The sequence below is a fragment of the Cynocephalus volans genome, chromosome 12 (genome assembly GCF_027409185.1).
Source record: "Cynocephalus volans isolate mCynVol1 chromosome 12, mCynVol1.pri, whole genome shotgun sequence".
NCBI lineage: Eukaryota > Metazoa > Chordata > Mammalia > Dermoptera > Cynocephalidae > Cynocephalus > Cynocephalus volans.
The window spans coordinates 86195948-86212187 of record NC_084471.1 but is presented as its reverse complement, the minus strand read 5'-3'; the positions used below and the strand labels follow the sequence as shown (position 1 = coordinate 86212187).

The window sequence follows — 16240 nt, the reverse complement described above, 5'->3', positions numbered from 1 at the left end:
TTCACCCCATTCAAATCTGCTCTAAATGGGTCCTGACCAAACTTGAAGTAGACCCTAAACATACTTCTATTGTTTTGGCTTGTTTGTTTGTTTGTTTGGTCCCTTGCTGTAATATATGAATGTTACCCCCAAGAGATTGCTTCTCCAAGACTTTCCTAAATTTATTTTCATTAAGCCATTGGAATACGGTACCTTTCAACTGAGGACTCCTGCAAGCAGAGCTTCACTTTGCCATTTTTATCAGCCAACAAATAAGGGGCTTCTCCAACATGAACTATGACTTTGAGCCCAAGCTGCAGTCCTTTGTTGCAGTACTTATATTTCCTGATAATTTTCTCTTCTGCGAATCATTCAAAGAAGTATAGATTAGCCATTTAGACTCCAGAAATAAATTTGCTACCTTTTGAGAATTATTGGATATTAAAGTTTTAATTTTCTGAATGGATTTGTCCACCCAAAAGACCAAATTATAATCAGCAGGTTTCTGGGAAAGCTAAGAATTAAAACAAAGGGGGTTAGATATTCTGACCCTTTTGTTTTGGACTTCAGGTACATATAATTGGATTATTCATTATCCTCGATTTGTGACACATTATCATTGTAGATCCATGCATGTCCTATTTATATTTATCCATTTATTTATTAAGTTCATTCCTAAAATGATTTATTTCTAATTTCTAACAATCCTCTTCGTTCCTCATTTTTAAAATTTGAGTTGAAATTTACATACAGTGAAATACACACGTCTTAAATGTACGAGTAGAACTTGAGGTTTTTGGGTTTTTTTTTTCAAGTACAAATGTCTTATTGGAAAGTAATTCTAGGAAAGACTGTTAGTGAAATGTGAAAAGTAAAACAAAGAAGAGAACTAATAAGTGATGCGTTATCAAACAAGTTACTAGTCTGAGTGGAGCTTAATCCTCTGGGTAATCCTGGGAACTAGTGTAGATTACATGAATCAGTTATCCCTTTCAAGGGGAAAATGTGCTGAAGTATTTAAAGTTGATGACTGCTCCCAGGGAACGTTAATCCAGACCACCACATGCAGTGGCCGAGGGCTCCCTGAAATCTGATTATGGATGGGCCACCAATAGCATCTGCCTCAGTTAGAAGCTGAACAATGCTCTTAATACGTATGTTTTAAAGGAATTTCTCATTAAACAGGCTTTGAATGAATTTTATGCTTTCAACATTTAGCCAACAGCTAATGGTTCTTACCTAGTTAAAATAAAGAACTTAGGTGATATTGGGATTCTTAATGCTTCACAAGTTTTAAAGACCATTGCTTAGTTTGATGAGTTTTGACAAATGTATAAACTTGTATAGCCATACCCCAATCAAAATATTAAACAGATAATCCCCTGTTGTCTCTTTCAATCACTCATCATTTCCTACAAGTAATTATTGTTCTACTTTCTATCATAGATTGCCTGTTCTTGAATTTCATACAAAATGAACCATACAGTAAATTGTCGATTGTGTCTGGCTTCTTTTGCTCAACATAATGTTGCATGTATTAGTTAATATTTTTTTGTGGAGTAATATTCCACTGTATTAGAATAATATTCCATTACATTAATTAACTATGTGAAGAACAGCAAGGAATTTTCCTCTCAGAAATGTTTTGGAGGATACAGGAAAATCTTTTTAGAGCATGGGGTTTTCTGAAGCCTTTTTATTTAGCCTTTCCATTTTTAACCTTCCATACTTTGACCTTGCTATGAAAATTAATACAGCTTTATCAACACAGATGCTTACTAAGTTAGGCTGCCTCTAAAATAGCTCAAGCCATAGGCAACACCAAACTTTAATAAATATGGAAATGCCATGCTTAGTATTAATACTTTAGCACTTCAGGTTGCAGTTCTTATTCTGTGTAGTTATTTAAAACCCATCTGAAATTGTAGACTTATTTTATGGCCCTGTGTTCATGACCTATCTGGTTAATATAATATGTGGACCGGAAAAAAAATATATATTCTGCATATGGGTGCTTTGTTCTATAAATTGAATTAGGTCAAGATGATTGATAATGTTGCTCAAATATTCTATATTATTGGGTTATTGGGTTTTTTTTTAATCCTACCTTGTCTACCAATCCAAAAGGTAAAGGAGGAACAAATTATAGATGAAACAAAGAAAAAAAAAAATGACAGGACATTAGACTTAAATCCAACCATATCAGCAATTACATTAAATATAAGTGGACTAAATTTGTCTAATTCTTTCTTAAATCTGTCAGTTTTTGCTTCATGTGTTTTGGAATTCTGTTATTAGTTGCAGAAATCACTTATGCTAATTATGACTTCCTGATGAATTAATTCTTATCATTATAAAATGTTTCTCTTTATTTATAGTAATCTTTCTTGATTTAAGTGTGTGTGTGTGTGTGTGTGTGTGTGTGTGTGTGTGTGTGTGTGTGTGTGTATATAAAAATATACCCACTCTTGCTTTCCTATGCTTACTATGTGCATGGCATCTCATTTTTTATCCTTATATATTTCTTTATATTTACAATACACCTCTATTAATAGCATATAGTTAGGTCTTTTATTTTTCAACTAGTCTGACATTTCTGATTATTAGCATTTATTCCATTTTTATTTAATATAATTATTTATGTAGTTCAGTTAAGTCTACACTCTTGGCATTTTATGTTTTTTCTCCTATATGTTCATTGTTCCTTCATTATTGCCTTCTTTTGGATTTAATAAAATTGAGGATTTTATGAGTATTCTGTTCATCAACTCCATTGGCTTTTTACTTATATCTCTTTATTTTTTAGTTTTAGTGGATTGCATTATATATTCTTAACTTATCACAATCTACCATGAATTAATATTAAACATCTTTGTGTATAAAGTAAGAATTTTAACCCCTTCTGTCCTTTGAGCCAGTAAGATTGCTGTTGTTTTTCATGAGTCCTAGCCATGCTGCATCACATGGATTGGGTGTGACTGCAAGTGAAAGCTGTGTAAGTGTGAATCTTACCCTATGGCTTCCTTTTCTCAAGAACTAAATTCTCTCCAGTTTCTACCTGCTTTTGGTTCCTCTCCCTCCAATTTCTTCAAAAAATGTTTTTATATTTTATCTGGTGTTTTGTATCATTTGTGAGACAGTTTATCCAGTAAAATTTGTTCCACCATTATCAAAACTGGAATTTCCATTTTGTTATTTTTAGTAATATAATAAGCACTTTTGAATTATTATCCAACTCAAAAAGTTGGCAGTAACCTTGTTATCATTCCCTTTTTTCTTTCTGCATAGTTATATTGAATTTGTATGTATTTCTAAAATTTATATATATAGTCAATATAATTAATGTATATCAATTACTGATATATGCATGTGAAGTTTAACAATGGAGATACATTCTGAGAAATGCATCGTTACATGATTTCATTTTGTGGCCATCACAGAGTATGCTTACACAAACCTAGATGGTATAGCCTACTGCACACCTAAGCTATATGGTATAGCCTGTTGCTCCTGTGTGAGTAATGTGTTTTGCACAAAATTATGATGGCTATTACATCGCTAAGCAATAGGAATTTTTCAACTCCATTATAATCTTATGGGACCACTGCTGTATATGTCATCTGTTGTTGACTAAAACGTCTTTATGCAGTGCATGACTGTATGTATAAGACCAATTAAATATATATAGATCTAATTGCTTTTAACTTTTTAAAATGTCTTGCTGAATTTACCGGAGACTTTTTTATTTGTTATATCGCATAGATTTATCCATACTATACATATGTTGCTTTAGTTTGTTTTGACAACTGTATGTCATTCCATTGTTTGACTATACCACAGTTTATTCATCCCCTCTCATGATGATGGACATTTGGGTTGTTTCCATATTTCTGTTCTTGTAAAGAGTCCTTCCATGAACATTTGTGTATTGCTCTTAGTTATATACCTTGGAGTAAATGTTGCTGTATTGAAAATGAATGTGAATGTTTACTTTTAGGTGATCCTGCTGCACTGTTATCCGAAGTGGTTAAACCATTTTACATTCCAACCACCATTCTAAAGACATTGTGTGCATCCACATCCTCTCTAGCACTTGGCAGTATCAATTTTTTTTTTTTTCTAATTGACTGGGCATAATACAATGTCACATTGTTTTAAATTCCTTGATTAATGATATTAAGCATCTCTTCACATTTTTGTTGGTTGAAAATGTTTTCTCTTCCCTTAAATGTCTGTTCATCTTTTTTTTTATTGATTTGTAGGAGTTCTACACTTGGAGTATGACTGAACTAAACCACCTACATTTAACTACCTTTAATTTATTAGAGAGATCTTTGGCCTTTGATATTATCACTGCTCCCTGACCGCCTATTTAATTTGCAATCCCCTCCCCTTATGACCTACCACCCAAACCATATTATATACATATTTATTACTTACGTTTATTTATTTTCTTCCCCTTTTATTACATGTAGACTGCTACATGATAAATATAGAGATTGAGAGTAAGACTTTTTAAACTGTTGTAGTGATTTAATATTGTCATCATATTTTTATTATATTAAACAAAAGATTGGCCTCTAATGAATTGGAAATTTTTAAAAAATTGGTTCATCATCTCTTTGAAGCATGATTTAGGTTGTTTCATACCTCCATATCATAGCATTTGAAAGCTTCATTGAATAGAACAAAGAAGAGATAGACAACTGCCTGTCATACTTGAAAAAGTGTTTATGCTCTTACTAAAATATAGCTGCTAACAAAGACAATATTTATTTTTCTAATTTAATGAGGGCGGTGAGTGTGTTTTTCTAATGTGGGCATTCCTCTGTTTTGTTGGCATTTCCATGTTTATAGCTAAGCCTGGCATGTGTCTCTTTGTTTGATATGTACACATGTATAAACGTATATATAGAAAATGCTACTTTAGGGTATATTTAAAGCTTTTTAAATGAAAGGGAATGCAGACTACTTCATTATATGAAATTCAGCTTAATCACTTATGTTCTCAATTTTCATGTTTTGAGTTTTTCTTCCTGAAGTGTGCTCATTAAATTTGTACCCCACCTCTCTGGACTGCACTACCTGAGTGTATGAGTTGATTTTTTAGAACTAGCTAGGTTCATAACCTAGCTTGTTGACACCTTGGTTTCTGGGTGACTCTAAACACATACCTTGAGTATTTTTGTGTTGTAGTATTTCCACATGAAATGGTAGTGATATTTTGTACCTTCTGAAGTAAGTAGAGTTCTAGAAAATTCTGAGATGAAACTACTATAAAATCAAAGTAATGTTTCACACAATTATATGGCATTTTATTAGAATGCATGCATAGTAGAGAACCGATACAAGAAGCTGATACTAGAACTATAAATATGTCTGTGAAAATAAAATAGTATATGAGATCTGGCTGCTTGGAAACAGAGGGCAAAGGTGTCTGTTAAACAGCATGCCCTTTCCCCCCAGATATTTGCCATACTACAGTATCTGCAAAATAATAGCAATACCCTTATTCAGGCCTGTTGGGAGAATCTATATCTACATGGGTGCTTAGTCTCATACCTGAAATGCATTGATTGTTGTTTTTTAAAAATAATTTTAAAAATCGAAACATAGTTGATTGTACATATCTGTGGGGTACAGAGTTGAATATCAATACTAGTGTGCAATATGTGATGCTCAAATCAAGATAATTAGTATAGTCAGCATTATGCAGTGTAATTGTTTGGTGCCCCTTTACCAATTCCTCCTTTATCTACCTCTCTTTTCCCCTTTCCTACCTCTGGTAACTTCAGTTCTGTTCTATCCTTTTGAAAGTTCTACGTATTATTGTGATTATTGTACCTTTTTTTTTCTTTTTTTATTTATTTGTTTAATTTTTTACCTCCCACTTATGAGTGAGGACACGCAGTATTTCTCTTCCTGTGCCTGGCTTGTTTCACTTAACGTAATTTTCTCCAAGTTCATCCATGTTGCTGCAATTGGCAGTATTTCATTCTTTTTTATGGCTGAGTAGTATTCCATTGTGTAGATATACCACATTTTCCTTATATAGTTGTCTGATGATAGACATTGAGGTTGGTTCTAACTCCTAGCTATTGTAAATAGAGCTGAGATAACCATGGGAGTGCAGGAATCCCTTCAACATGGTGATTTCCATTCCTTTGGGTATATACCCAGCAGTGGAATTGCTAGATCATGTGGAAGCTGTATCTGTAGTTGTTTGAGGAACTTCCATATCATTTTCCATAATGGCTACACCAACTTCCAGTCCCACCAGCAGTGTAGGAGGGTTCCGCCTTCTCCACTTCCTCTCCAGCATTTATTATTCTCTGTCTTTTTTATAATAGCCAGTCTACCTGGGGTGAGATGACATCTCAATGTGGTTTTGATTTGTGTGAAATACATTGATGAATGTTGAAAATCACACAGTCTTAACTCTTTCTGTCAATGACCAATTTTTTTTGCAAGTGTAATTTCTGTGTATTTTTTTTTAACAAGTAAAACAATGAGTAGATTTTGACACAATTTCAGCATAAACCTATTTTTCAGAGCGGATCAAACAAACAGAAACTCAGTATTATGGTGGAAGTCAGACAGACCTAAGTTAAAAGCTGGCCTTTGCTGTATTTACTTGCTGTATTTCCATGCAAATATCAAACGTCTTCAATCATCTTTTATAAAATGGACACAAATTAATCCATTTTATAGGATTGCTATCATGATTTAGGATTGTGGATACTTTTGGAAATGTATAAAGGCCACTTTAGGTACTTAATACATGATTAGCTATTGTTACATTACGAACTACCAGTGGGGGGGGGGTGTTTAGTATATGTGTTAATGAACCCTTTGCTTAGATAATATGGTAAGCCCTTATACAGAAAGAAAAAAAAAATTAAGAGAGTAGAGACTTGTTGGGACTGATACAGGGAGAAAGAAGTCTTGTCCCCCCAGCACCCTTCATGGCCTTCAGCAACCTTCCACAGCCATCCCCGATTCCCTTCACAGAGTCCTATAGCTCTAAAGAATACAGCATGGAAACCATTCTACTGGATTTCAAACACTTTGCGTACAAGAACTGAATCTCCTTTATTAACACATACAGGTGCAGCACATGGTCTTGCACTACAGTAGATGACTGGCCATGGCTCATTAAATGACTCCATTAATTCAGCTCTGCTACTTCTGAAGTTCTCTCTGTATATTTATAATTTGAGGTTGAACTGTCAAAGCCACTAGCAAATGTGTCATTTAAAGGATGTAATGATAGCATCATTGTTTTTTCAGATCTAGGTTGGAATTTGGCCTTGACAAATCAGAAAATGATGAGTGATGCAAGTGACATGCTGGCTGCAGCGTTGGAGCAGATGGACGGTATTATCGCAGGTAATCTGCATCCTGTCGAAGTTGGATCGATGGCATTTACTCTGCTCTCCTGGCTTTTTAATTACAATTCTTATTAGCTGTTCAGTTTTTTTCTTATTTTCATTTATTGGCCCACTGCAATGCCTTTAGGTTCCCTGTGGTTTCATCTTTGTTCCTCTTCTCCATTTTCTACCAGAATTATTCTCAGACTTTATTTTAAAATGTTGAAAATTCAAACTCCATCCTAGGTTTCTGATTAAGGATAAGGAATCTGCATCTCAGGTGATTCTGGTGTGTGTGGTCTGTGGACCATACCTTGAGGGACACTGCTCTACTGTCCACCTTCCCCGTGACATACTCTCCTCAATTTATATTTTTCTGGGTTCTCATCTCAGCCTTACAGGGTTCCTGAGGGGATTGATTAAAAGGGTTAAATGGTACATTTAACTTTGTGCCTAGCATATCAACAATGACTGTTGTTATCGTTCGGCAGATTTTGATCCAAATCACTTGGCTCAGTATTAGGAAGGTCAGTGGATGGACTGGCTGAAAGAGAGTTCCTGTCCCCATTGAGCAAGCCAGGTGGCCAGCTGCAGAGAGAACTCACATGTTGGTTTGCGGGTGTCTTCCAATTGTAGGACCTTCAGACTTGTGAGGTGATAGCCTAAATAGTTACTGATATTTAGCCTAAAAGTAGTATGTATATTTGACAAACCAGAAAATAAAAATCAAAGAAATGAAGAGATATACATGATTGCTTTCAGAATGGGCTGTGGGTCAGTTGTGTGAATTTAAGTAGTAGAATGTTTTTTCTTGTGAGTAATAAAAACGAAATGGCTGTAAAACTATATTTTAAAGCTGATGTTAACAAGAGCATTTGATGCTAGGCTGCAAACAAAATCATGAGGGAAAGTGTTTGTATAGGCATGCTGTCGCACATGTACAAATGCACATCTGTAATTCATCGAACTTCAGAAATTAAATTCTGTTATCTGGGAACTGGCCCTCTTACCTTTGACATTATGCTATGCAATTTCCACTTCAGTGCTAAACTCCTTTTCAGGGAATTTGAAGTCTTTAGGGTCTCTAAAATTTGTATTTTCTAGAATGCAAGGCTCTCCCTGAACTGATATGCCACCTTCTTACTCATCATGTGTGTGAGGCCAGCACATCTTGCACCAAAGCCCACCATACCCTCTTTCTGTCTGTACCTAAGAGGTGGCCTCCTTGTTAGGTACTGGACAACTGATATTTACTATCAAGTATGTGGTTTTTTATCTTGCATCGTCTCACAAGACTTGGAGAGATTTACATGATTGAATTATCATCTCCTTCCTGTTCTTGTTTTGATTATTCCTCACTGGGACTAGACTGGTTTACCACCTTCAGCCTGTGGTGCTTTACCTAGCATAGATCCTATTGCTCTCTCTCTCTGATTTTTTTTTTAAACTTAGGTTCTAAGGCCCTGGAATATCCTAATGGAATTTTTGATTGCCAATCTCCCACCTCTCCATTCATGGGAAGCTTGCGAGCTCTGCACCTCGTGGAAGACCTGCGTGGATTGCTGGAGATGATGGACACAGATGAGAAAGAAGGCTTGAGATGCCAGGTCCCAGATTCAACAGCAGAAACGCTCATTGAATGGCTTCAGAGTCAAATGGTACGTATCTGCAGGTTACACGTTCTGTGCTGTGACTCTTTGGTTGCTTATTCCAAAATTTAGAACTTAGAGTAGCTGATTAGAACAATAAAAAAAAAATTACAGAGCAACAGGTTTGCTCCAATTTTATCCCTTAAGAGATTCCAGTTCCTTTTGACTCTAAGGATAGGTTTTTTTTTAAAAGTGCTATGTGTGTACGTTTTATGAGTGCCAACAGTTCACCTGATTCTGCCCACAAAAATGGACTGGCTTTTAGATGATTCTTGAATGACCTAGTGTGGCTTAAAACAAATAGTCCTATGAGGGAAGGAACCTTGCAGATAATAGAAGCTTTCTCAGTAATATTAGGACATTCACTTCAAAGGACCCAATGGCATTTCTAATTGGGAGGTGTCGACACTTCAAAAAGCAACAAAGGTTTGTAGCAATCTTTGACATGAAGTGCCATCTAGTGGTTTGTGGCAATCATTTTAATTGCAGTTCTTGGGTTAAGTTGTGGAGTTGGGCTCTAAATGGTGTTCTTATTCACTGAACAATGAGGCCTCTTTCTAGGCATCCTTTTCAAAAATTGATGACAGGGCAGAGCTACCCTTTCTCTGGCACAGTGGTAGATACCATGGTTTTAATATGCAGTGAACACATAAAACCTAAAGAATGTGAGAAAAACAGGTTCAAAGAGAAGGGAAAGGTGATATTTTATATTTAAAGGATACTCAATTTTTAGTAAGATGCTGCAATACGTTTATGAGTTAAATGCATTTGTATAAAAACTAATGAAAATTGTATGAAAGAATCAAGATGTATTTTAGGATCTGTGGTAGAAACAAACACTTCTTGCTTTGTGAACCTTAACAGAGCATCCTACAGCTGAGACATTTTCATGGGACGACACGCAGATACTGGTGCCCCCAACCAGTCCTGTGCTGAAAGTCCTTATGTTCTTGCCTGATTTACTCCTCCATTTCTCAGTGCAAACGCTGCGATCCGTCTTTTGGTGGTGGTGCAGCTACACAACCTTGATGATTGGAGCTATTTTATTTTTTAAAGTACATGATATTTTATAATTGTGTTTTATATTTGCTCTTCAAGTTTCTCCTCCAGAGTTTTAAGGGTCCAGATTTGCTGGTTTCCTTGGGGATTGCTTCATGCTGTAAAAGTAGGTATTTCCTAGTGTACTCCTTAGCCTCTTTCTACTTCTGACCTCACCCCTTCTTACTCTATGTTTTTCTGACCATTCAGCATGTGGTGAGAAAGGAATTTACTAGTGATAGAAGAACCCATTCCTAGGCCACATCCAGAGGCCAGCAATGGCAGCCATAGCTTAAGGAGAGTATCTCTGGTTGAATTTTTGACTTGTGTCCAAAACATTTTCATTAACATGTGCTTAATATGTTCTGCTAAAGTATTTCTGGAACTGATAAAAAGTGATAATGACGATATCTGACAAGTTAGATCACGTCACTCACTCCTTTTTCAGAAACTGCCAATAAGCATCACATCATACTCAGAGTAAAAACTGAAGTGCTTACTGTGGGTTGCAAGGCCTTATAGGATTTGCTCCCCATCACTTTCTGACTTCATATCTCATTATACTTCCCCCTTTTCACTGTACTCCAGCAAGCACATTGGCTTCTTTACTGATATTCAAACTTGCCAGGTAAACTGGTCTCAGGGCCCTTACACTAGCTGTCCCATCTGCCTGGAAAGCTCTTTCCCCCAATATCTTTATGGCTAGCTCCCTCATAATCTTCTGGTGTTTACTCAAAAGCTGTGCCCTCAGTGAGGCCTTTTCTTGCCCCCCTATCTAAGATTTCACACATTGATTCTTTGCAGTATGTCTCCCTGCTTTATTTTTTCTGAGCATTCACCACTTTCTTATGTACTGTGTATTTGTCATATTTATATTATTTATTTTCTGTATTTCCAAATGGAACATAAGCATTGTGAATCAGAAATTGTTGCCTTTATTTAAAACAAAAACAAATACACTGTATCCCTGGTGCCTGGAACAATGCCTGGCATACACTAGGTGCTCAAAAATTATATTTGTAATGAATGATGCCCCATGAATGATAAAAGTGGAGTGCACATTTGAATGAACTGAACTTAGTTGTTTTAAATTTTTTTCTTGGATAGATAATGGCTTGTTGGTTTGTATTTTAGTTACTTTCTATTTTAATATTTGACACTTTAAACTTAAAAATCTACAAAGTGAAAAATACTTTACAGAACTTATGAAGATTCAGTTTTCATCCTAAAATCAACAATAAACAAAATAAACTAGATAGGGGTCCAGAGAGATAATGATTTTTTGTCAAATTAATTTATGTCTATCTAACTTATTGATATGTATTCCCTCAACCTCAGACCTTCCAAATTAAGTATGTTTTCTCAAACACACAAAGAATGAAAGAAGAAAGATGGAAAAGGGCAAAAACCAAAGTGAGAAGAAGAGAGCAGGAAAGGGTGTTTGGAATGACAGAGGCACAGGCGTGAAGCAAGCAGGCTCTGCACACCTACCAGGGTAGACTTGACTTTTACAACCAAAAGAGAACTTGATTCGGCATTGGGAATCCAGTGAGACCATGCTTATAATTTAATGATTTGCTGATAATATTAGATTTCTCCCATTTAATGTTTCAGAAGTGGGGATACGTTTTATGAACTTGAAAATGAGGATATGTATACATTTTAGTTGGGATCCTTCCTTCCTTCCTTCCTTCCTTTTTTTTCTTTTTCTAGGTAATAAGGTACCCAGAATAGTCAAATTCATAGAGAGAGAAAGTAGAATGGTGACTGTCAGTCAGGGGAGGTGGAAATGGGGAGATAACATTTGATGGGTACAGAGTTAAAGTTTTACAAGATGGAAAGAGTTCTTTAGATGAAAACAATGTGAATGTACTTAATACTATTATATGCTTAAAATAGTTTAAGATGTTAAATTTTACATGTGTATATTGTCACAATTAAAAAAAATTAATAGTGTGATAAAAATTGATGGCATCTTAGAATTGAAGGAACACAGAATCCTAGCAAATTCTCCTTTATATTTAAATGGAATATTGTCCAAATAACAAAGTAGGTCCGGCTATAAAAAAGCAGCAAATGATAAATAAGGCAGGGTTGTACCTAGGCAGTTACAACTGAGGCTCTGGAGACAGCAGACCTGAATATTAACATTGGCTCTAACTCTTAGGAGCTTGTATGACTTTGGGAAAATTTCTTAAGCTCTATGTCTCAGTTTCCTCATCTGTAAAATGGGGATGATTGTTTCTCCCACACAGGATTATGAGGATCCCATGAGGTGATGTATGCTGAGCATTTGCCCAAGAGCCTGGCAGAAGGCTAGTCAATCAGGTAATATTGAAGAGTAGATCATAGAGAGTAGAGAGAAGATGTTTAACAGGATCCCTTGACAATGAGGGAGAGAGAGTTGTGTCCAGTCAGAAGAAGAGTTAGGTTACAAATCACTCATACATAGTTCACTTCTTGCGACATTTCTCAGACCATGGAAAAATATTTTAGAAAAACTTCTTAATGATACCAGTTACATAATTAAGATATCATTCGTTATTAATGATGGCCAACTTGAGAGTCCATGTACTTTAAGACTGATACTAATCTTTTCATGAGTGCAGCTGGGCATTTGTAGGTCTTATTTTATTTTGCCTGAGCCAGGTATAGCTGTAGGCTTCTAGAAGCAAATGAATCTTTTCAGAAGTTTGTCTTCCGCAGTTAAAAAAAAAAAATAAATAAAAACTATTGAATATAACATATTTGTCTAATTCCTGAGGAAGAATTTTTAGTTTTGATTGTGAAATGCTATCATGTGTTAATATAAATATTAATAATGGAGAATTACGTGTATCATAAGCTCCAGATTTAAGAGGGGAATTAGAAAAATATGTCTAACTCTTTGCGCCAAGCAAGTAGTTATTGTTTCCTTTAGGTCTAACTTGATGAGATGCCCTAGAACATTCCTCACATATTTTTTCCTATAGACGAAAAAGAGGATCCTGACCTGGATCCGCAGCAGAGGGGGGATTAGATAATGAAATCCCAAAAGTGTCTGATTATTTGGCAGTTTTAATTATGAGGCAATCTGAAAGTCAGCAGAGATTATAAAAATACAGTTTTCAACAGACTGAGTGAAAATACCAATGGTGATAACTCCAAATCAGGCATTGTAACCCAGGAGAAAAGTAGGGTATGAATAGGAGAGATGAGGTGTTCTTGGCTGGCTTCTGACTTATGAAATCATTATAATACATTTCTTTCTTATTTCTACATTTAAAAACTTAGATAATATTAATTCCACATGTACCTTTTTAAAAAGTTTCTGTACAAATAAAAATAGTCATAATTTGAAGGGGTTAGCCATGGGACATGTTCTCTCCAGGGCTGCTGGCAGTTCCCCCTGAGCCCCTGATTCCCAGCCACATGGTCCATTCCAGTCCCACCATCCTCTGATCCCTGCTGCTCTCTGGCCAGCTTCTCTTTTCATGTGTGCCTTCAGGGAATGTTTCTTCAGGCCTTGTCAAACAAGGTACATCTGAAGATTGCATGCCACAAGTGATCATAGTTATTTGAGTTATGCAGCGTCTCACTGAGACATCCCAGCTAAAATTAAAGCAGTTTTCCCTTATGCTTCTGGTAAACTCCCAAGAAAAGCGTCCACAGATACAGGAAAACAAATTGAACCAGTCTGTAGAATTCTCAATTGAGAGAGTTGTAAGATGTCCTTTAATAGGATCTCTGGCTACTGGTGTTTGTTAGGATTGAGTGAAAAGAGATTTCTCTGTTCCTTTATGAAAGTGAGTTAAGAAAGAATAAGGGACAAGAACGATATGGACATTTTTTCTTGATCTTGTGTTATCCTTCCCAAAGTAGAAGAGAGATTCTTTTGCTAGATATGTGTTCTGTCACACAGCTGGCTTTCAGTAAATATTGAATGAATCAATGAATGATGGGGGAGTAAATGAATGAATATGCTACCATGACAGGATAGGAGCTGGGGCTTAGCTTCTCGGACACTCAAACCTTCTTTTCTCCATCCTCCTATAACCCAGGGGCCTGGAGTACATCTGTGACCAGGATAGTGTTGTATTTTCAACGTGTACCCCTCTCCCCTCTGGAGTACATCTGTGACCAGGATAATGCTGTATTTTCAACCTGTACCTCTCTCCCCACTGCAGAAGCCCTTGCCCTCATTGTAAGAGGATGGGGGGGCAGAGTACTGCCTCCGCTTGGTGGCTTGATTTCCATTGTTGCTGGTATCATTTTCTTTGACTCTTTGGACAATAGCAGTGTGAGATGCCTTATTGTGGTGTTGGACCCAAGTGACATGTGACTGTGCTATTTGTGTCTGATGGATTCAAGTCTTAGCTCCATCTCTTCTCCCATGTTTGCATGTAGTGGTAGAGATGTAATACTGATTAGGACACCCTTATAGTAAATATTTCTTTTGGTAGCTAGAGAGAATATTTAATTGAAGGATATTTAGTGGACTGAGCCTTACTTCCTCTTTTTTTGTACTGAAGTTTTAAAAATAGAATTATGAAATCAAGACAGTATGACAGTTTTTAAAATTAATTTTAAAAATTAGATTTACTGGGTAGAAATTGTGTGTATTTGTATATATGTAATAATACTAGTCCAACTGTTTCTTAACACTTGTCCTTATAAAATGGGACTAATTTTCTTTTCCCCATTTTAATTTAGTTACTCACCATTCTGATTTGGGAATGTTAACATTCAAAATGAGTTTTTGTGTTGTGAAATAAACAAGTATAATTGTGGCAAATCGCTGCTCATATGTTGATTTTGGATTTAGTCGGGACAGCAGAACCCAGGAACAAAGCAAAATGAAGGTGGGGGAAACAGGAAAGACCACTGCAGACTAATGCAAACCAGTAGAACTGGAAAATCAAAGGAAAATGCAACATGATGCTATAAGTAAAAATATCAGACAAAAGACTCCCACCTGCCATGAATTAATAACTGTTGAAATTGAGTGACAGGTATATGGGTTTCATCATGCTCGTCTCTCTAATTTTACACATATTTAAAATTTTCTGTAATAAAAAATTTTTTTTAAAGGCACAAAGGCAAGATGTTAACTTTTTTTTTTACATCTTCATGCTTGATTATATGTTTCTACTTGATAATTAAAAGGAAATTGACATAAAATGAAGATCTTTTCTTTAGATGGTGAAGGGAAAGGCAGATGGTACCCTAATGTTACATGTAGCACCTGCCATGTGATTTGCAATTTGCATTCTCAGGTGAGGTTCCTGGCTAGCTCTAGGCTTCTATAATTTTATGAGGAATAAAGCTTTTTAGGTGCTTTTCTCCCTGTCATGCCAGAAAACCTAGTGAATACCATAAGGTCTTTAATTAAATCAAAGTATCAATATTACAGCAGAGCTGGATCTCCCACCCTGACCCTCCACACACAGTTAGTTGGAAACCGTACTGCTGAAATTCCTAAGTTGATTCCAATTTTGACTTAAATGCTCAGCTGGATTGAATGTGGTCAATAAGCGATTGCACCAAGAGCTAAAATAGAAAGGGTTATTTTGAAGGCATCTCTGGGATTTTGAATAAAGTAATTTAGGCTGTTCTTCAGTGCTTTGGAAGTCAGATTAACTCAAGAGTTTATATAAGTACATTTTTAATTACGTGCTAGGATTTTATAAGCATCATGGAGGAAGAATCAAAAGAAATGTAAGACAGATTTGCACTGAGAGGCTATTGGGAAGAATAAGTGACCAACTCACATAAAATTACTAGTGAACTACTGATGGTAGTATATGATGAAAATCTAAATTGCAAAGTACAAGACAAGACACAGAAGGGAAGCCAGTAGGAGAGGAGGAGAGAATGGCGTAATATAAGAAGGAGGGGATTGACCGGTTATGAAAGGTGGACTTATATAAGCAAAGAGGAGTGGGAAGTGAGTATAGTGGTGAGCACACAACTTTGCAGTTGATATTGGAAAAAAGAATGGAGGAAATTGAGAATGATAAGTAGAGGTGATAATTTTTAGTGTCAGGGAAAGAGGAAATCAAGGTTCCAAAGTAGGCATAGGATGGTGATCTCTTAGGAAGGAAAGACTCAGTGCCTCTGAGACTAGCAGGAAGAGAAAAAAGAAAAATGTAGGAGGCAGTATATTCTATTGTACATCAAAGAAGAAAGTATATAAGAGGTCACACAAGATGACCCCAACTATTG

At 35.9% G+C, this 16240-nt stretch overlaps 1 protein-coding gene across 14 annotated transcripts in view; it reads left to right on the top strand.

Moving 5' to 3' along the window:
• The window catches only part of PPFIBP1 (PPFIA binding protein 1), a 153699-nt gene that overhangs the window by 93448 nt on the left and 44011 nt on the right, over positions 1-16240 (top strand). For all 14 annotated transcript variants that reach the window (XM_063074766.1, XM_063074765.1, XM_063074778.1 and 11 more), the window contains 2 exons: positions 7270-7368; positions 8802-9007. In XM_063074766.1, the coding sequence (XP_062930836.1) occupies positions 7305-7368; positions 8802-9007 (270 nt within the window). In that variant the 5' untranslated portion in view covers positions 7270-7304. The remainder of the gene's footprint in view (positions 1-7269; positions 7369-8801; positions 9008-16240) is intronic.